The sequence below is a fragment of the Nicotiana tabacum genome, chromosome 15 (genome assembly GCF_000715075.1).
Source record: "Nicotiana tabacum cultivar K326 chromosome 15, ASM71507v2, whole genome shotgun sequence".
Classification (NCBI taxonomy): domain Eukaryota; kingdom Viridiplantae; phylum Streptophyta; class Magnoliopsida; order Solanales; family Solanaceae; genus Nicotiana; species Nicotiana tabacum.
Genome location: NC_134094.1, coordinates 132,249,644 through 132,270,551, shown reverse-complemented (window position 1 = coordinate 132,270,551; position 20,908 = coordinate 132,249,644). Strand labels below are relative to the sequence as shown.

Genomic DNA, 20,908 nt, shown 5'->3' with positions numbered 1-20,908 from the left:
CAGTAAAGCAAACACTTGAATTTTGCGATTGCAATTTGCAGGTATCCTTATGACTGTTTGCCAGAAAATCAACGTAAAAGAAGATGAATATTAGCTTAGTGTGATTGACTATGAGAATGAGTTTAGCAAAGAACTCTGCGCTTAGATTCATAATTCCAATCAGTTACTTCTTTTTCCATTTCTGTATTTCTGCATGCAATAATCCTACTATTCTCTAGGTTTTCCTAAGTTAGAGACTTATGTCTAACTTCCTTTTTTGTGTTCTCAATTAACTCGCAATACTTGCTTGGATCGTTGATAAACTTGGTAAAGTTTTGTTCTTTTTCCTTGTCCATTGTGAGATATTGAAGATCAACCATAAGTCTCTACTTTTCTTGGCTTCTTTCTCTAACTATTATAATTTTTCTTCATCTCGTTCATCGTGTATTCTCGTACTAGTACCATTTAAAATGAGCTCGCCAGCTGATTCAATTTGTTAAGCTAAATCTAAATCAATTGGTTGTGTTTGTTTAGGAGATGATTGCTACAAAGTTTACCTTTTGGAAATTACTTGAATGTGTGTTCTCTCCAGCTTTTGATTTGTGTTTGACTATGTTAAAAGTACTGGTTGTGACTCATCTCATCGCCTTTTGATGCAACTCTAATCAAAACATCACACTATGCAATGTTTCCATCTATATTAGACAACGTAAAATGTACATACACAAGGTAAAGAATAAAAATGGAGAATGTGTGCAGGGTACCAAAACACAGTAAAAGTGGCTTTTAACATTTTAAAAACATACTAAATGGAATAGACATGGAATATTTCCATATTTAGAATGTATTCTTAAACTGTCTTATCTCAGTTTTGCAAAGTATAGTCGGTTTCAAATGATGAAACACTTGTCATCACTTTTGCAACATCAATGGTTTTTATTTTTTACTAGGTCAAAAATGAATGGAATGACAATGAGTACAGAAGTTCTTTTATTTCTCAGTTTGATTACAAATTAATATATGTGTGTATGTACACAATGACATATATAAATAAGGAAGGTAAAAAAATGCTCTACTCTATGAATATCAGTTTTTATGATCAGAGGTATCTTTAGTGGTAGTGTTCTTTCTAAAGGGAGAATAACCTTTCTGCAATACTTTCTCGACTTCCTCGAATTGCAAGCCTTTGGTTTCAGGAACAAGGAAGAAGATGGCGACGAGTCCAAGAAGTGAAAACCCCGCGAATAGGAGGAACGTGCCAGAGGAACCAAGATGTTCAGTTAATGTCAAGAATGTTAAGCTAACAATTAGATTTGAAGTCCAGTTGGAAACAGCAGCAATGCCTCCACCTATTCCGCGGAATCTTAAGGGGTAAATCTCAGAGTTGATAACCCATGGTATTGTTCCCATACCTGGGGAGTACACTATGATGTATAATCCGAGAAAAATGACTGCTAAGAATCCGAACTTGCTTGGACAACCTTTCGTGTACCAAACGCGTTTCTCTGCTTTGCAAGCTCCTTCTAGTGCATCTGTTTTTGCTATACATGCTCCAGGAGCATACTGCGTATTAAAACAAATAGTTATGTTAGTAGAACAGGATAGACAAGCACTTGTAAGAGAGCGACTTTTATTAGCACATAATAGTATTTACTGTTGTTAATTATAATTTACTGTAGCTTATATTTTAAATTTATCTTGTTTCCAATATTATAGGAATTTGTTATTTAGTTCCTTGATTTCTGGTTTGTTCCACTATAGAAGGAATACTATCTCAGTAACTCTGTTATAGGCTTGTGTATATATTGAGTTTATAGTCATTCAATAAAATCATCTTTCTTTTGTTTCATCTTGCTCAGTAATTATAACTTTCAGAGCAGTCTCCTAGACTCTCACGAGCTTTTTTTCCGATCTTCTGACTACCACCACCGACGCGCACTTAAAATGGCCCTCAATGTAACAAATGCTGACTCCACTAGCAGCAACTCTAGTGTTATTATTCAGTTCAATCCTGTATCGCAGCTGCCAATAAAGCTTGTTGGCAGCCATAACTTTGCGACATGGAAAGCCCAGATTTCCATGCTCATGCGTGGGCACAATCTGTTCGGTCATCTTGACGGTTCTTCTCCCACTCCTTCGACAACTATCACACAAAATGATAGGCAAGTGGAGAATCCAAACTACAACATTTGGTTCCGTCAAGATCAGTTGATCCAGAATGCCATAATGGCTTCTGTCGATTCAACAATAGCCGCAACTGTGGCTGCTGCCTCCACTGCTAAACTTGCCTGGGACTCGCTCCATATGGCTTATGCCAACAAGTCCCAAACGCGAGTCTTTAGCCTTCGCGATCAACTTGCACGACTGTCCAAGGACTCTCGCCCAGTCGCCGAATATCTCCATGAAATGCGCTCTCTCTGCAAAGAGCTTGCCACTGCTGGTGCTTCAATCTCTAATGATGAGTTGATTGTGAAAATTCTGAGTGGCCTAGGGCCAGATTTTCGTGAGATTTCCGCTGCAATCCGAGCAAGAGATTCCATCATCTCTTATGAGGAGCTATATGCCAAACTGATTGATCATGAGCTCTTTCTCAAACATGAAGAAATGAAGAAGGAAACAACACCAATTACTGCTGCTATGGTAACTCACAACAGATCCACCAATTCCAATAATCGCAGTGCTCGTCGACCCAACAACAACTCATAATGGCGTTACAACAATCGTACTAATGCGCCTTCTCAAGGACGTTACATCAATAACTCTGTTCGCTGTCAGTTATGCAATAGACAAGGTCACACTGTAAATGTTTGTAGGTCACAGTCTCATAATCATTTAGAGGCAAAGGCAAATTTTCTTTCAGGTATGCAAGCTGCACCCAACCAATGGATTGTTGACTCCGGTGCTACTCATCATGTCACCACAGAGCCTACTAATCTTGAAGAATATAATGGTCCAGAAGGAATAGCTATGGGCGATGGTAAAAAAATCCCAATTACTCACCTTGGTTCTACTGAATTAGTTGCATCAAATAATGCTTTCAAACTAACTGATACTTTGTGCGCACCTGCTATCAAACAAAACATTGTCTCTGTGTCAAAATTTTGTCAAGATAATTTGACCTCAATTGAATTTTTTCCATTTTTTTTCTCTGTGAAGGACTTGAAAACGAGGACTCCGCTGGTATCCGGTCGGAATAGGAACGGACTCTATGAATGGCCCAACTTCACTGTTAATAAGCCTACTGTTCAACTTGCCTCTACAAAGATTCCTCGTCAAATCTGGCATCGTCGCCTTGGCCATCCCCACTCAAAAATCTTGAACTTTGTTTTGAATAGATTTTCTCTACCAGTTTCATCAACAGACAAGTTTACTTTATGTAATTCTTGTTGTTCAAATAAAGTTCAACGTTTTCCATTCAATTGTTTGTCTCTAATTAGTACTGCTCTACTACAGATTCTTTTTAGTGACTTATGGGGTCCATCACCCGTCTTTTTCATTGATAAAAAATGATATTACTGTGTCTTTATTGACCAGTACACCAAATATATTTGGTTGTACACTCTTAAAAATAAACATGAAGTGCTGGACATTTTTTTCAAGTTTCATCCCTTAGTGGAAAACTTTTTCAAAAAGAAAATTGTCTTTCTTTATACTGATGGAGGAGGTGAATACAACGGTCTTGATACATATCTCCATTCAAACGGAATCGAACACCTTGTATCACCTCCTTATACACCACAAAGAGTGGCCATAGCTGAGCGTCGTCATCGGCACATTGTTGAAACTGCCAAAACTCTTTTACATGAGGCATCCTTACCTTTAAATTTTTGGTCGTTCGCTTGTCAACACGCTGTCTATCTAATTAATCGACTCCCCACACAACTTTTAAACAATAAATCACCATTTGAAAAATTATTTGGTGTCACACCCAGTTATGATTCACTTAGAACTTTTGGTTGTCTATGTTATCCATGGCTTAAACCTTACACTAAACATAAACTTGAGCCTAGGTCAACTCCATGTGTCTATTTAGGTTTTTCTCAGGTTCATTATGCACACCAATATTTTGATCCCACTAAATCTAAACTTTATATCTCAAGATATGTAAAATTTTTTGAAAATATTTTTCCGTTTCAAACAATATTCTCGCAGTTAAAAGATAAGTCTTTTACACCAATGTGGGAGGTTTCTGATAACACTCCTACTCATTCTCCAATTCAAACTCCTCATATTTCTCCACTTCCTTCTCCTCTACTAGTTCGAGATAATTGTACCAGTGGCCAAACTAGTGAGTCCGTCTCCTCTGGCCAGAATCATGCGCATTCCACGGGTTCAGGTAATTCACTTTCTCTGCCTTGTCCTTTCCCTGCTTCTTTGCAGCAACCTCAGTCCCTTATCCCTGCAAATAATCCAACTCCCCGTATTATCACCTACCAACGTAGAAACAAAAACCAAAACCTACCACCTACTTGTACAACTTCTCCTGCACAACCAACAAACTTGCCCTCTCATTCACCACCTCCACATACTTCTCCTTCTCCGCCTCTGCCCCCGCCTCCACCTCCTCATTCAACCCGTCCAACAACATGATCACAGAACAATATTTTCTATCCCAAGAAACCATTCAATTACCTTGTCCAGCTTCCTGCTGATGTTACCCCTCATACCTTCAAGCAGGCTCAAAAGCACCCAGAGTGGAGGTCAGCTATGAAAGCTGAATTTGATGCGTTAATTCAGAATCAAACCTGGGAGTTAGTTCCTCGAGATTCTAATAAGAATGTTGTTGATTGCAAGTGGATTTACAGGATCAAAAAGAAGGCAGATGGTTCGATTGACAAGTACAAAGCTCGTCTGGTTGCCAAGGGGTTTACTCAGCGACCGGGTCTTGACTATCACTGCACGTTCAGTCCGGTTGTCAAACCCACAACTATTCGTGTTGTTCTTTCACTTGCAGTTCAGCAAAATTGGGTCTTACATCAGTTAGACGTCAACAATGCTTTTTTACAAGGCACACTTGAAGAAGAGGTTTTCATGAACCAACCACTTGGATTTGAGAATGCAGCTTATCCCTCACATGTTTGTCGTTTGCGTAAAGCCATTTATGGTCTCAAGCAAGCCCCTCGCGCTTGGTACAATGAACTGACAACCTATCTTTTCTATATGGGGTTTGTTAAGTCTCACTCGGACCCATCTCTCTTTGTTCGGCGTGACTCTAATAGTGTTGTGTATATTTTGGTCTACGTAGACGACATCATCCTTACAGGAAACATTTCTTTAATGGTTCATCAGGTTATCTCTTCATTGGCCTCCCGTTTTTCACTTAAAGATCTTGGCCCTTCATCCTACTTTCTTGGAGTTGAGGTTCATCGAAATGCCAAAGGCCTATTTCTCTCACAAGCAAATTATGTTTCAGATCTTCTCCATGACCTTCTGATGCAGGACTGCAAAGGTGTTTCCACGCCCATGAGTTCTTCTCAAAGTCTGTTGCTAAATGATGGTACTCCATCTCATGACGCTACAGAATATAGGAAAGTAATTGGCAAGTTGCAATACTTGTCTTTTACCAGGCCTGATGTTTCTTACTCGGTGAACAAATTGTCTCAATTCATGCATGCTCCATCTGAAACTCATTGGAAGGCTGTCAAGCGACTCGTTCGTTATCTCAAAAGTACTGCTAACTATGGCCTTCAAATATCTCCTACCACAAGTCTTAATCTCTCTGTTTTTTCTGATGCTGACTGGGCCGGCAACCTTATTGATCGAAGTTCCACCACTGGTTATATTATATTTCTTGGCCTTACTCCAGTTAGTTGGTCCTCAAAAAAACAACGCACTATTGCTCGCTCATCCACTGAAGCAGAATACCGGGCTGTTGCTAGTGCTGTTGATGAGATCACTTGGGTCAAAAATCTTCTCAGAGAACTTCATGTGAATATCTCCACACCTCCAACAATCTTTTGTGACAACCTCGGTGTCACCTATTTATGTGAGAACAATATTCTTCACAGCCGCATGAAGCATATAGCTGTTGATTTCCACTATGTTCGCCAACAGGTTCATGATAAGCGTCTTGTTTTCAAGCACATTCCTAGTTCCGACCAGTTGGCTGATGCTCTCACCAAGCCACTTCCAAAAGAGTCATTCCATCGTCATTTGTCCAAGCTAGGTATTGTTGCACACCATCTAACATGATGTCCTCATTATTAGCACATAATAGTATTTACTGTTGTTAATTGTAATTTACTGTAGCTTATATTTTAAATTTATCTTGTTTCCAATATTATAGGAGTTTGTTATTTAGTTCCTTGATTTCTGGTTTGTTCCACTATAGAAGGAATACTATCTCAGTAACTCTGTTATAGGCTTGTGTATATATTGAGTTTATAGTCATTCAATAAAATCATCTTTCTTTTGTTTCATCTTGCTCAGTAATTATAACTTTCAAAATCTAAAACTGCTATAGTAAAGAAGAACGAGAGTACCTCCCAAAGGTTCTATCTATTCCGTACATATCTAATTTATCTACTCATTTACTTTTTCTACTCTTTATTGATTTATATACTCATCAGCCATCATCATCGCGCCACACCTAGAATTTGTCAAACCAAGCTTTAGGGGATTGCTCAATCTGTACATGGCTTTCTTCAATCTGCATATCTTTACTTGACTCTGTGCAGTATCAAATCCAGGAAGATCTACATGTACATCTCCTAGTGCAAGTTCCCCTCACTTGTAGACTCTAGTTACATGCAGGGGCGGATCCACCATTAAGGTACCGGATTCATCTGAACCCAGTATTTTCGACGCGGAACATAAATTTATGTGTAAAAATTCACAAACATTGCAACAAATAGTAAATAACTTTAAAAATAATGGGTTCAGTGCAAAAAATCTTAAAAGTTGAACTCATATAGTTTAAATCCTGGATCGGCCTCTAGTTACATGAATCTTAGCATATGACCTAAACATGTCTCTGAAATTACCCCTAATGTTTAAGTTTGCCTATAATTTAGCCACCTGGATACTTGCACAAATCATGAATCTAGCCACATAATATCCTACAAGTCACATGCATCTAGGACTCAATTCTAAGATACTCAAAACTACTAGTTGAATAAGTTATAGATTCCAAGATAGATTTTATTGCTGACTTACCAGGTCATTGGTATTTGAACAAAATCCACAATCAGCTTCCTTAGCCAAGCATTTCATGCAATTCCAGGAGGATGGATTAGGGGAATTGGCATAGGCCTTACAAGTAGCATTGCCAAAATGGGCAGATTCATTGCTGCTGATTGCTGGTGCATGAGCGGACGCTTGGAAGAAGACAACGGACAACACAACGAGACAAGAAATAATACCCAACATAGAGATAATCATGAGTCTCCTCCTACCATATTTGTCGACAAACGCCACACTAACTATGGAGCCAACAGCATTGAGACCAGAAGTGATAAGTGATAGTGCGACAGCAGTTCTATTGGATGCAAATCCAGCAAATTGGATGATAGTTGGACTGTAATACATGACAGTGTTGATACCGACAAATTGTTGAGCCACTTGAACACAGATTCCTGCATAGAGTGCTCTTCTACATGCTGTATTTCCAAATGCTTTCTTAATTTGAGTAAACGTGCTACTTCCGATGGAACCTTCAATCGCCTTTTCTTCTTCAATTGATTTCTTCATTGCCTGCATTTCCTCTTCTACTTCCTCTGCTGAGTAAATTTTCGCCAAGATTTCCTTCGCCTCGTCCACTTTCCCCTGATATATATACCAATCAAACATCATTAGTACATAAATTTCACCAATATTTCCTTGGTGTACTTCCACTTTTCCCTAATATATACCAATCAAACGTCATTAGTACATAAATTTTCGCTAAGATTTCTTGGCCTCGTCCACTTTTCCCGAATATATACTAATCAAACATCACTAGTACATAAATTTTCGCCAACATTTCCTTGGCCTCATCCATTTTTCTTTAATGTTTAGCAAGAGCTTAAGTTCTATTCACATACTGTATAATTACACAATCATTTCATTTATTAGTGTACGTAACTTTAGATTCTATGTATCAATCAAGCATTGTTACTACATCAATTTCATTGCAGTAGAGTTTATACAATTGGTCAATCGATCAAGTACCTTTCTGTAAAGCCATCTTGGAGACTCAGGAAGGGTGATCATGAGCAAAAACTGAATAACTGCCGGAAGTCCAGCAATGCCAAGCATCCAACGCCACGTTCCTTTCACCTGAAACAAGTTAGACATTATTTACAATGGTTCTCAAAAACACAAGAGAAGTTGGAACGAGATCGATGCAGTTGCCCAGGCATCTAATGCATTTAGTACATATCAAAAGGAAAAGATAGTGAAATAAAAAGTTATAGTAATTACATGAGTGAAGGCAAGATTGATTAGATATGAAATGAATTGTCCTCCTGTAATGAGGAAACCATTTGTGCTAACAAGTGCACCTCTGATCTTATGAGGAGAAGCTTCTGATATATAAAGAGGAGCAGTCATTGAAGCCATTCCAACTCCCAAACCGACGAATATCCTTCCAAGAATTATCACCCAAGGCGCCGGGGCAACAGCCATAATTATTGCACCAGCAAAGAAGAGAACATCAGCAATGAGAATTGAGAGTTTTCGTCCAAACTTATCGTTAAGCCAACCACCAGTGGCTGCACCAAAGATTGCACCAGCAACAGCCATACTAACAATAGTTTCTTGCAACCATGTTTTCTCGTCGACATCATTAAAATCTTCCCTTATGTAAAGAAGTGCACCAGAAATAACACCAGTGTCATAACCAAAAAGAAATCCACCAATGCCAGCTGATAAAGCCAGCTTCATTATATAAGGAGTTTTCCATACTGCACTCCAACATTCTGTGAATTCTGTTTTATCTGCTTTGTTTATTCCTCCCTCTACCATTTTATTTACTTATTTGCATTCAACAATCTCCTCACTATAGTAGTTTTTATTGTGGAAAAGTGAATTCCTTGTTGCTTGAACTACAAAAGAAAGATGTAAATGGATTCCTTTTAGGGTACAGATATTCCAACCTTTATAAATCTGCATTAAAAACAAAAGTAGAGCGAATTACAACAACAATAAACTCAGTGTAATTCTAATAGTGGGGTCTGAGGAGGGTAGTGTGTACGCAGACCTTACCCCACCTTAAAGGTAGAGAGGTTGTTTCCGATAGACCCTATGCTCACGAAAGACGAAAAGAAAAGCAGTAGCACCAAGCAGTAACAACAACAAGATAGTAAGAAAACGATACGAAAGGAAACAAGTAATACTAAAAAGATCTAACAATAATAGAATACAAGACTAACATTAAAACTCTCGACTACAACTACAATAACCAGAGACGATCAAGATTTAAATTCGATGGGTTCAATATTTATATTCTCAGCACTTAATCTATTGCACTTTTGCAATTATGGGTTCATAACTAGCATTTATTAAAATTTTAGTGCCTTTTCATATATGCATTTATGGTCCGAGTAAAAAATACTGAGTTTAATTAAACTTGTTGGGACTACACTGCACCCGCCATCAATAATAACTACGCCTCGATCCCAAGCAATTTGGGGTTGGCTATATGAATTGTCACACTATCCATCCATTTAAGCTCATCTCAGATCATTAAGAGACGGACGCTACATATAATCAACGGGTTCGCTTAAAATCAATAATTTTTACACGAAGCATAGATATATATTATTAAAAAAATCACTAAAATATTAATACGAACCTATAATTACAAAAGATTGTGTTGCGTTCAATAATGAGAACACAAATATTGAATTTATCAAATTTAAATCCTCATCCGCCTCTAACTCCAATATTACAGAAAGAAAGAAAAAAAGAAAAATAACCCATCTGTTCCAGTTTATGTGAACCTATTTCCTGTTTGGTCCGTTCCAAAAAGAATGATCCCTTTCTAAATTTGGTAATAATTTAGCTTAAACTTACAATTCTACCCTTAATGAGAAGTTTTTATAACCACTCAAATACTGGGGGCCTTTTTGACTTGTTTAGGACCACAAATTCCAAAAGTCTTCATTTTTCTTAAACTTTGTGCGCAGTCAAACAAATTCACATAAATTGGAACGGAGGGAGCATATATATATATATATATAATACAGAATTACAGAAAAAATGAAACCATATATATAACCATTGAGCTATTTACTTTTGAAGACAAAAACAAAAGGCAAACATAATTACAAAGAAAAGATCATGAAAGTCATAATAATTATGCTAATTAATTAATTTCCAAAGAAATAAAAGTAACCGTATATTTACAGGAAGAGATTCAGAAATGAAGGTAGAGGGGAAGGAATATAAGCTTCTAATTTCTTGTAGTTGTTTATAATATCCATTTAAAGACTGGTCGTTGAGCAAAAATAAATTATTGCCATTAATTTTGAACAAATTAAAAGAAAAGAATGGTTTTGCAATGGCCTAGACAACCAGCGACTGTGGATATTTATTTTTTTAGACAACCACTTATTACTCATTTTACACACAGATATATCGGGAAATCTAAGGTTTACCTACACAGATTATAATGCGGAGATTCATAGAGGAATAAGAATTACTCAATTATCGTGATCTGATTGGATGTTTTAAGATATATATAATCCAAGTTACGTGCTTGATTTAAATTGGATAAAATTTAGTTTCACGTAGCAATATTGACCTATATTTGATCACTTTATATTGCAAACTATTAGCATGAGATTGAGTTTAGATGGAATAAAGTGGTTTTTGCGGATTCATATAGCTAAGACCTCGACTTGTTTGAGATATAGTAATTGTTGTGGTATTTAATCAAATAAGATAAGAAGTGAGAATTCTGGTGATTGTTAGAATTTCTTTGTGTTTCAATACTCGGACGGATGCTTCAAAATTCTAGGAGCGTTTTTTAAAATTTTAACACGAGGCTATTTTTCAAAAAAGAATTCTAATAGAGTCAAAATATAAATAGTGATTTTTAAAAAGGTCTATTCAGCATAACTTTTAGTATTATTAAATTGTCAAAAGTAGGCACTTGGTTACATGAGCATTGGGTCAAATGCAAATAGCCTGAAATTAATACTATTTTCAGTCCCCTATCAGATTGATTTATTTAATCAAAATGTTTTTTTTTTTGTTCATGCAAAACATTATTATAACAGATTTTAAATTTAAAAGGGTAACGGTTTGTTTTCAAAAAAAGTGGTTGCTGCAAAGTGCCTCTTCCTAAAGGTTGTAAAAAACATCTTTGAACATACTCCTAAAGATATTATAAATACTTGGTACTGCTCCAAAACGAATATAACAATTGCAGAATTGTTTCTACTTTTTTTACAATTCACAAAAGTTTATTGTCGTGGGAAATCCGAGTTAATTGCTGAAATTGGCTTAAATCCTTAAGGACAATGATTCCGCAATCTATTTTTCTAACATCTATAACTATCATTTTTCAATGTTTGCAAATAATGGAAGTTTTTTAAGAGAAAATTAAGGTATGTTAGAATATACGAGACAAATAGATAATATCTTGCACTACTTTTTAGACATGAGAATCTTATTCTAAACACGTCTAATCCTTATAATTTTGAAGTAAACACGGGTAGAATCTTAAGTTTAACAAGTGTTGCCCCTCGCTTGCCCCATGGGTAACATTTTCGATTTTTGACCTTAAAGGTTTGTTCATGAGGCGAGCGAAGGTCAAAAAATCAAGAAACCACCTACAAACGCTTTACGCCCAATCATTCTGGATAACGCTTGCATTCTCTGTATTACCGCGGCTGCTGGCACAGAGTTAGTCGATGCTTATTCCCCAGATATCGTCATTGCTTCTTCTCTGGGAAAAAAAGTTCACAACCCGTGGGCCTTCTACCTCCACGCGGCATTGCTCTGTCAGGCTTTCGCCCATTGCGGAGTCTAGGCCGTGTCTCAATCCCAGTGTGGCTGATCATCCTCTCGGACCAGCTACTGATCATCACCTTGGTATAATTTCCGGAATGCATAAATGGAAACAGGAAACAAACGAGAGATAATAAATAAGATATGATCAACTAAACAAGTGATTGATTAGAGAATATTTTTGCATTTATATGTGATCTAATTCGCGTATTGATAATTTATTTTGAAATCATTACAAAATAATATAAAGATGATGAAATATAAGGGTTTTGAGTTTGAGTTTGACCACCCATTATTTTTTGTCACTGTCCTCATTTCTTATAACCAGTTCAAAATAAGACTTAAAACATAGTATAACCAGAGTTATAATAAGACATAAAACATAATATACTCACACAACTTTTTGCAAGAACATAGATCCTAGCAATAGAAACAAGACCAGCAATTCACACAACTTTTTGCAATACTAGAAAGTGAAACAAGAGAAATATAGAGAGTAACAATGATTCTGCAACCCCAGTGCAAAATAAGACATAAACAGAATTACAGACTTGCTAATTCATCTAATCTATTTACAATCCAAGAGTGCTAGATCAAAGTTAACCACTTAATTACAGTTGCATGCCAAATTAAAATCTTCAGTTCAAGTGCCTCTTTCCATGCATCTTGTGACTCTCCCTCTACATTCAGCTCTGCAAATCAAGCAACTTCCTGCAAAGAAAGTAAGAAACCATGAAAATGGCTTTCAATAAATTAGTCATGCTTTTCACCTCATCGTACAATTTACCACGTTAGTCATTGCAACTCTCACCAGTATTGCAATAAGCATATAACAGAAGTGGATCATCATACGAGTTATCTATTGGTCCTGTGTGACCTTAAAAGAATTTAGGCAGCAGTGACTGACTTCCAAAACACAATCCTCAAGAAGCTCATGAAACAAGATCATGAATCACCAGCACCTGATAGCAATCTTCTCCACGTGGCAGTCAGTCACTGCTGCTAAAGTTCTCACTGCTTCACACCACAATATAAAAAGAATCATAAGAAAATTAGACAAGTAAATATATAGAAAGATTACCATAGTCTATCAATTTTGCATTTCAATATCATAATCCTATCAGCTAAAGGACTAAAGCATGCATGGCCAATGATACTACTCAAAAATTAGCCAAGGACTAATTTCAATTCTTTCTGCAAACCAACTCTACTTAAACAACATATACTCCACTAAGTTCAAATCTCTGTATTAAAAGCTGCCTATAACTGCTCATTTTTTAGGGACAGAATAGAAATGGACATGGAAACTAATCAGGAAGACCATAGCATGCTTTAGTTGGACAGCTATACTGGAGGCCTGCTTGAGACAAGATAACCTTTGTAAAAGAGGTTTTCCATTGTGCAACACGTGTTTCATGTGTCAGCAAGAACCTGAATACGCCCACCATATTCTTCTCCATTGTAAAGTTGCTAGAGATGTCCTGAATATGTTTTGGTGTATTTTAGATGCTTTGATGCAATCGCCAAATAGTCTCCTAAAAGTAAGATGACTTTCATATCTTTTTTGCTGGTCTAACTTATAGTATGTACTTAACAGTTAACAACTCAGTAGATTTTTTAGCTCCTGAAACTGTATCTAAAAGATTTAACAGTGCAACATTCAGCGGTGCAAGAGCAGTATCAATACTAATACATGTTTTCTAATTCTGTTTGATTCCCGTAATAGGCGTTTTCTCTTCTTCTAGAGTGAAACCGCCTGGCTACTAATATTCAGGATAAATAGGACACCTTCAAGATCTGTTAGCGCATTGATAGAGACTACATAAATAGGACTTTACCCAGAGGCGTATGCAGTAAGCTATGGGTTCAATTGAACCCATAGTTTTCGCTCATACCCTGTATTTATGCCCAAAACATCATTAAATTTGTACAAATAATAACTTTTGAACTCATTAAATTAGATGAGATGTGGCAGAATTGCGAATCTGAACCCATAAAGTTTAAATCATGGATCCGCCTCTGACTTTACCGACAAGTAAAAAGGCAAAAAATGATGTAAAAATCCAAGTTAGTATTGTGACGTTAGTATATTGACAGTTCGATGAAAACACGAGTCCAAATTTACATCTAGAGAGTATCCTCTATATAGTTTTATTTCATCAAATATAGCTCGCTAGTTTAAGAAAGTGTAGGTCTACAAAAGAGAAAATTTGAAAGAAATGATGAAATACCTAAACCAGCTGAATTCCCAGGTTGGTCTGCACGAGAACCTGAAGATATAAGAATCTGCCATCCTACACAAGCATTTCAACGCATTAGTAATTGGAACATAAGCTAAAAATTCTTATGAAAATAAGATTAACTGAAAGTGAAAATCGAAGTTCATACTTCAACAAGCACCTCTCTTGTCAAGAAAGCAATGAGATGGGAAAGTACTCTAGTGCAGAAATGTAGTGCAGAATCAGGAGGGTAGTTGCTTCTTACCATTTTAGTGATCTGGATCCATATTTGGCTTCTTAAGTTGAAGACATCTCTTCACGATCAATGAAGATTGAAGGTATGTGTTTAATCTTAGACCAATCCTTACCTTGAAGCTTAAGACAACGTTTCTTTAATAGTGGACAATTTGATATAGCAAGAGATTCCAGCTTTGATGGAAGTTTTCCCTTAGGAAATGACTGAAGCTCATAACAATAAGAAATATACAAAATTTTGAGAGCGCTAAGAAGTGGAAGCATGGGGATTGCAACAAGTTTAGGGCAGCATATCACTGATAACTGAAGGAGACATGGAAAATCCCCATTCTTCACGCCTGTCCATTTTTCAAGTTTTGGCATTCCATCAATTTTTAATTTTTCAAGCTTTGGAAATGCAGGTCCTACTTGACTCCCCCCATATCTACAAAAGCGACTATCAATAGATCTTACCCCATACATGCGAAAAAGGAGAAGAGACTTAAGTGACTGTAGACCTCCAAGGAATGGCAAGTCGATACAACTTTTACACTCCAAGAGAGTGATACTCACAATGTTGGACAAATACGAATTACTCATCCACGTAGGAAAACTAGAGCCATTATAGAAAGATATCTGTAACTCTTTGAGGCTCAAATGAGGCTGAAGATATTCCAATATCTCCTCAACTAAAAAAGGGAAATCATCTTGATGATGTTCCCATTGCAACTCCAACTTATCGAGATGTTTCTTGTTTAGCTCAACTTCTCTAGCCTCTTCGACACTTGAAATATTCTCAAGTCTTGAAATCTGAATTGACCCGCAAAGATCAGTGAGCTGCCTCAACTCTCTCACACCATAACCTTCCCCCTTGCCAAGAATGAACCCTTTAAGTGTCTGAAGGCGGGTCAGATTACCCATTCCAACTGGCATTGACCTTAGTTGGCCAACAATGTTAAGATCCAAATGGCGCAAATTAACCAACTTGCTAGTACAGTATGGTAATCTCGAAAAATTAGAACAACGCTCCAACTTTAGTATTTGTAAATACCAAAGCCTACCTATAGATTCAGGAAGGAGTCTAATAGGTGTGTCGGAGACATCAAGATAACGCAAAGATGACAAATAGCTAATGGAATTAGGCAACTCAGTTATGTTAGTCGCATGCAAGTCCATAGTTCTCAAGTGTTGCATCTTGAGAAAGAGATGATCAGGTACTCGCTTGAAGGAATGTTTATGGCGACAGGACAATACAAGGGTGCGCAACTGGTTGAATTTTTGGAGAGTTTTGAGAGTGTCTTTTCCAAAGCTCTCAGAGAGTAAGAATAATTTTTGGACTTCTTCTGCAATACTACTCAATTGTGCTTCTTGTACCCACGAGTTTGAACATGAGGACCCAACTTTGTATTTTATTCTTCCGGTGGCCATATCAAATCTTGATTGCACTATACGATTCACCTTAAGCATGTCCTCGAAATACTTGTTAGCCACAATCTCCACTCCCCGCCCATACTCAAAATCAAAGAACCCTTGTGCAATCCATAATCGGATCACCTTATCCTTGTCAAACTCAATATTAGAAGGCCAGAGAGAATAATAATCAGTTAGGCGATCCGGAAGCTCCTCCAAGTTTAAATGTTGGGATATGATGGTCGCTTCAAAATTGTTGCTCAATCCCTCGTTACATGTCATCGCCCTAATTATCTTGACAAGTATGTATACTCCTCGAAATATTCTGCAAATCTGAATAAGATGACAAATTTATATCATAATCGTACTACCACGATAACAAAATTTGCAAGAAAACATAAAACATGATGCCGAACCAAAGGGAGAGAAAAATCAATAGCAAAACGGTCAAGTAGTTTCACTTAATTGTGATAGCTAGTCCTTTACTCACATTCTATCCCAACAAATGATACAAGAGCAACATCTCAAAATGCATGTGGAAGGACTAAATAATTTGTTTAATGAGAAAAGGAATATTTTGATGAGAAACAGAGAAGTATTTGTATGATTACTGGTCCTCTTAAAGAAAGAACTAGAATTAGGGGGAAAAGGTTAATATGAGCGAACAGGGCTGCTGAATCTATCTCCTTCCAATTACTTGATGTCCATGGACAAAAGCCCTATTGTCGAGCTAGACAACCAATTCCCTCAAACTGATTAGTTTACCCTGGAACTGATGGTGCAACAAGAAGAGACTTTTTTCTGAATTAAACTCGGAGTGAAGTGCACTTCAGCTTTTAAAGATTATCCAAATGACACTCCAGCATCAAATATCAGAAAGTTCATTATTTTTTAGAACAATCTCTAGCACCAAATAACGTAAAAAGTTTGTCCAAAATATCATAATGTTATTATATGCCACCGTTTCTCAAACAATAACTTGTTTAATTTCAATTAATTTTTTTGCACATCTTTCAATCACAAAATTCAACTTTTCACATAATTAATACTCTCCGTTTCAATTTACATGACACACTTTCCTGATTTAGAATGACACATTTCTATATTTAGAAACAATTTAACTTTAAACTTTTCATTTTATTTTTACCTACTTTATCCTTAATGAAAAGCTTTTATAGCCACACAAATATCATGGCCCCACTAAGCTTTTGCTCCTTAAGCTTTTAGCACCACATGTTTCAAAAGTCTTCTTCTTTTTTCTTAAACTTTGTGCCAAATCAAACTACATCATCTATATTGAAACGGAGGGAGTACTATATAGAAAAAAGAAAAAACATAAAACAATAACCTTCATTGTATGCAGGTGTTGCGGGAGAAGAGGAAGAGGTTTCAAACAATTACATCCCAAGCATGTATGGCAATTGTGCCCTCCCCCGAATGTTGAAGAATCATCATCCTGAATTAAACTCGTGTTAAAAGTTTATCCAAATAACACGCTAGCACCAAATATCATAAAGTTTACAGTTCCTCTAGCACCAAATAACGTAAAGCTTATCCAAAATATCATAACTTTATTATAAGTCACAACTTCTAAAGTCAGAACTATTTTGCATCTTACTGAATGCTAGAAGTAAAATAAGCCCAACTCTAACTAGCTTCTTACAACTAATAGCTCAATTATAAGTAAGGTAATGGGCTCCGAAATGTTTTATTTGGGTTTAAGTATCTCACATATGGCACAATAGATGAAACATAGATTAAGCTCACTATATGGATATAAATAAAAAATAAATAAAAAGGGGCAGCCTGGTGCACTAAGCTCCCTCTATGTGCACAATATTATATGGATATGATCCAATTAAAAGTAGCATTTGGTTTACACAATATTATAAAAAGCCAAGAAGGAAAGCAATATCAAGTTTTACAAAGCCATAATCCTCACAGTAGTAAATTGTCAATAGTTGCAAGGGAAATTAGATGAAAATAATATCAACTAAGACAAATTATCCAAAAAATTACCACATATTTCGTTAGTATGCATGGAAAACTTGGAAGCAGCTTCCATTTATCTCCTCATTTTAAGACCCATTTGTCACAAAACAATCCACATTTTCAAGTCAACTAAGATTGAATATTCTTACCAATTGTTATGATTTCTCAAAAAAAAACATGTTAATTTGATTCAGAAACAAATAAACAGAAGAAAACAATAAGAAACAGCTACAACTTCATGCTAAAGAGATAGAAGTGCCTTGTACAAAGTGTAATAACAACACATCACCTATGCTTTTGCAATTCCTAAAAATTAATGGATATAGAATAATTGATTTCTTCCAAACCAATACTTAAGAAATCACTTAAATTAAGTATCTATAAAGTTCTCTTTAAGTGCATCCTTCAGATAAAAATAGCAATGGCCTAAATAACATCAAGGCCACCACCATCATACTTCTGGAACTTCTTTAATAAAATCGCTTTTCAAGCAATAACCTGACCAATTTCAAATCAGTTTTGTGCACAACTATCAAAAAAAAAAATTAAATTTTTCACATAATTAATGTATAAGAAAGAAGACAACAGCAACGACGACAACAACAACAATAACAACCCAACCCAGTAAAATCCCACAAGTGGGGTCTGGGGAGCGTAGAATATACGCTGACCTTAACCCTACCTTGGAGTGATAGAGAGACTGTTTCCGAGAGACCCTCAACTCAAGAAGACTAATGTATAAGAAAGAAGCAAAATAGAAAACAAAAACCTTCATTATTTGCTGGTTTTGCAGGAGAAAAGGAAAGGGCTTCTGATAACTAGAATCTCTTTGAACAATCTCATGAAGTAGAATCACTTCAACACTGTGACCAACAAGAAAATGGGAACAAATTAGTACTTGATAAGCAACTATCCGCAAACTAAAAAAAGAAAGATAAAAAGCACCAAACATTTCACTACATTACAATATACAAGAAACTTCGATATGTCCAAAGTAAACATACTAAATGCTACTCCAACAGCATCAGTGATGAGCCCTAGATAACGTGTTTCTTTTACCTTTGCTTTCCTATTCTTAAGCAAAATGAACGAAGAAGAGGAGCAGGAGACAAAAATGGCTCCAACTTTTGCCCTAAAAATCGAATTGTCCCTCAACTTTCTCAAATAGACATTTTCCTCCCTTATGTCTTGCGTAATACTACATTTTGTCCTTAACCTTTTTAATCCCCTCTCAAATACACAGTCTAATGTTATAGGATTATAAGATATTATATTTTTTTCTTAAATTATGTCATACTTTATTATAAATTGTTATCTAATTTCAGTTAAAATATAAATACATTTTTACTTAAATATATTTTCTGCTGTTTTATAATCTTTGTTTGAACATTACTATATATGCTAAATTTGTACTTATACTCCACTTCCTCCGTTTATACTCTATTGTTTACTTTCACATATAATTTATGTTATACCAAATTTATTCTAAATTATACATTTAAGAATAAATAGAGCAATCCTGTTGTGAATTTGTTATAAAAATTTACTGCTTTTAATATTACATACGTTATATGTATTTATATTCGCTCTATCTCTCTCTTCTATTGTCAAATGCAAGTAGAAATTTGATTTTTTTCATTGTTGATTGCTATCAAGTGACTGATACAAGCAAATTATTTTATTTTGGACGAATGGAAAGTCAAGTTGAAATGAAAAGAAAAATGTAGGATATTTACCTGGAAATCTAGCTATATGCAGGAATGCAGTCACATATAAGATGGAGAGACACCTACCGATCTAGCTTAGTTTCTCCATATTGCAAAATTTAAGACTAATGTATAACACTAAAGTCCCAAATCCTTAAGGTGGCGATCGATACCCCTTTATTTCAATCCATGTATTCTGAGTAATGCATACAAGTGTACAAATTACCATCAAATGAAGTGTTCAAAACTCTGCAAACACAGATATTAGCTTCCCTGTTTGGCCATTCCACACATGCACTGTCTCATCACAGGAAGCTAACCTTCCACTGGATGCAAATGAAAGATAAATGTACAAAACTTAAAAATAAGACTTAAAACATAGTATGGCCAGAGACTTATAATAAGATTCAAAACATAATATAATTCACACAACTTTTTGCAATACTAGAAACTGAAACAAGAGAAATATAGGGAGTAACAATGATTCTGCAACCCCAGTGCAAAATAAGACAAACAGAATTACAGACTTGCTAATTCATCTAATTCTTTTTACAATCCAAGAATGCTAGATCAAAGTTAACAACTTAACTACAGTTGCATGCCAAACTTTAAAAACTACAGTTCAAGTGCCTCTTTCCATGCATCTTGTGACTCTTCCTTTACATTCAGCTCAGAAAATCAACCAACTTCCTGCAAAGAAAGTAAGAAACCAGATTGGTTATCATAAGAAAAATTAGACAAGTAAATATATAGAAAGATTACCATAGCCGGCCATGTTTGCATTTCAACATCATAATCCTATCAGGTAAAGGACTAAAGCATGCATGGCCAATAACACTACTCAAAACTTTGGACACTAAACCATGCTCATACCCATGTGGAGTTCATAAGTAACTTATGGGTGGAGTTCAGATCAAACATCGATCAGTATAAAGGTGGGAAATGTTGAGTTTACCAGCTTTTGGAGTGATAAACAATTTACCTTTGAAGATCACCTATCTTGATCTATATCAGCAGGCTAAATTTCCACAAGCCACACAGTCAAGCACATCACTTTTCGAAGAGATCTGCACTAAATGGTCTGGTAGATTTCTTTAAAAGATTGGAAATGTAAATTTGGAAAGTGTGGTGCTGTACAGGTAATGGAATTTTCAGTCAAAGCTGCCTATAACTCATTTTTTAGGGAAAGATCTCATCTCCTAAAATTTAGATGCCTTTCATATCCTTTTTGCTGGTCTAACTTACACTATGTACATAACAGTGACCAACGCAGAGATTTTTTAACTGCTGGAGCTAACTTCTTCCGTATTTTGCAACCTCTAGATGCTATTTTAGCCGTTATGTCTATATAAGCAACATATCAGGGCAAAATTTCTGCATAGATAGCAATGTGCCAATGCCACACCATGTAATTAACTCAAAAATTGAGGTGCA

General features: G+C 36.0%; 2 protein-coding genes across 5 annotated transcripts; both read right to left on the bottom strand.

Moving 5' to 3' along the window:
- Positions 1–943: 943 nt before the first annotated feature.
- On the bottom strand, positions 944–10,139 carry LOC107770728 (inositol transporter 4-like). The gene is made up of 4 exons (XM_075231317.1): positions 8,380–10,139; positions 8,128–8,235; positions 7,135–7,743; positions 944–1,542 (listed from the first exon to the last, which is right to left on the bottom strand). Exons 1-4 carry the CDS (start codon positions 8,920–8,922, stop codon positions 1,066–1,068), a joined length of 1,737 nt encoding a protein of 578 aa, XP_075087418.1. The 5' UTR covers positions 8,923–10,139; the 3' UTR covers positions 944–1,065.
- Positions 10,140–12,358: 2,219 nt separating this feature from the next.
- On the bottom strand, positions 12,359–18,990 carry LOC107770729 (putative disease resistance protein At3g14460). Of its 4 annotated transcripts, XM_075231316.1 has the most exons (7): positions 18,773–18,911; positions 18,538–18,631; positions 17,125–17,232; positions 14,398–16,109; positions 14,145–14,207; positions 12,725–12,927; positions 12,359–12,624 (listed from the first exon to the last, which is right to left on the bottom strand). In XM_075231316.1, exons 2-4 carry the CDS (start codon positions 18,541–18,543, stop codon positions 14,430–14,432), a joined length of 1,794 nt encoding a protein of 597 aa, XP_075087417.1. In that variant the 5' UTR covers positions 18,544–18,631; positions 18,773–18,911; the 3' UTR covers positions 12,359–12,624; positions 12,725–12,927; positions 14,145–14,207; positions 14,398–14,429. The 4 variants fall into 4 exon arrangements, with proteins under 4 accessions (XP_075087417.1, XP_016445547.1, XP_075087415.1 ...); XM_016590061.2 differs by lacking the exon at positions 12,725–12,927 and having other exon boundaries at positions 18,828–18,990; XM_075231314.1 differs by lacking the exon at positions 12,725–12,927.
- Between the last annotated feature and the right edge of the window lie 1,918 nt (positions 18,991–20,908).

What these genes read in the sequence shown, in the direction of transcription:
- LOC107770728 (XM_075231317.1), bottom strand. Translation starts at nt 8,922, where the DNA reads ATGGTAGAGGGAGGAATAAACAAAGCAGATAAAACAGAATTCACAGAA. An exon ending in TCAATCTTGCCTTCACTCAT is followed by an intron (nt 8,236 to 8,379) that starts GTAATTACTATA and finishes AACTTGTTTCAG; the next exon opens with GTGAAAGGAACGTGGCGTTG. An exon ending in GTTCAAATACCAATGACCTG is followed by an intron (nt 1,543 to 7,134) that starts GTAAGTCAGCAA and finishes TTTAATACGCAG; the next exon opens with TATGCTCCTGGAGCATGTAT.
- LOC107770729 (XM_016590061.2), bottom strand. An exon ending in AACACCTGCATACAATGAAG is followed by an intron (nt 16,110 to 17,124) that starts GTTATTGTTTTA and finishes CATCTTATTCAG; the next exon opens with ATTTGCAGAATATTTCGAGG.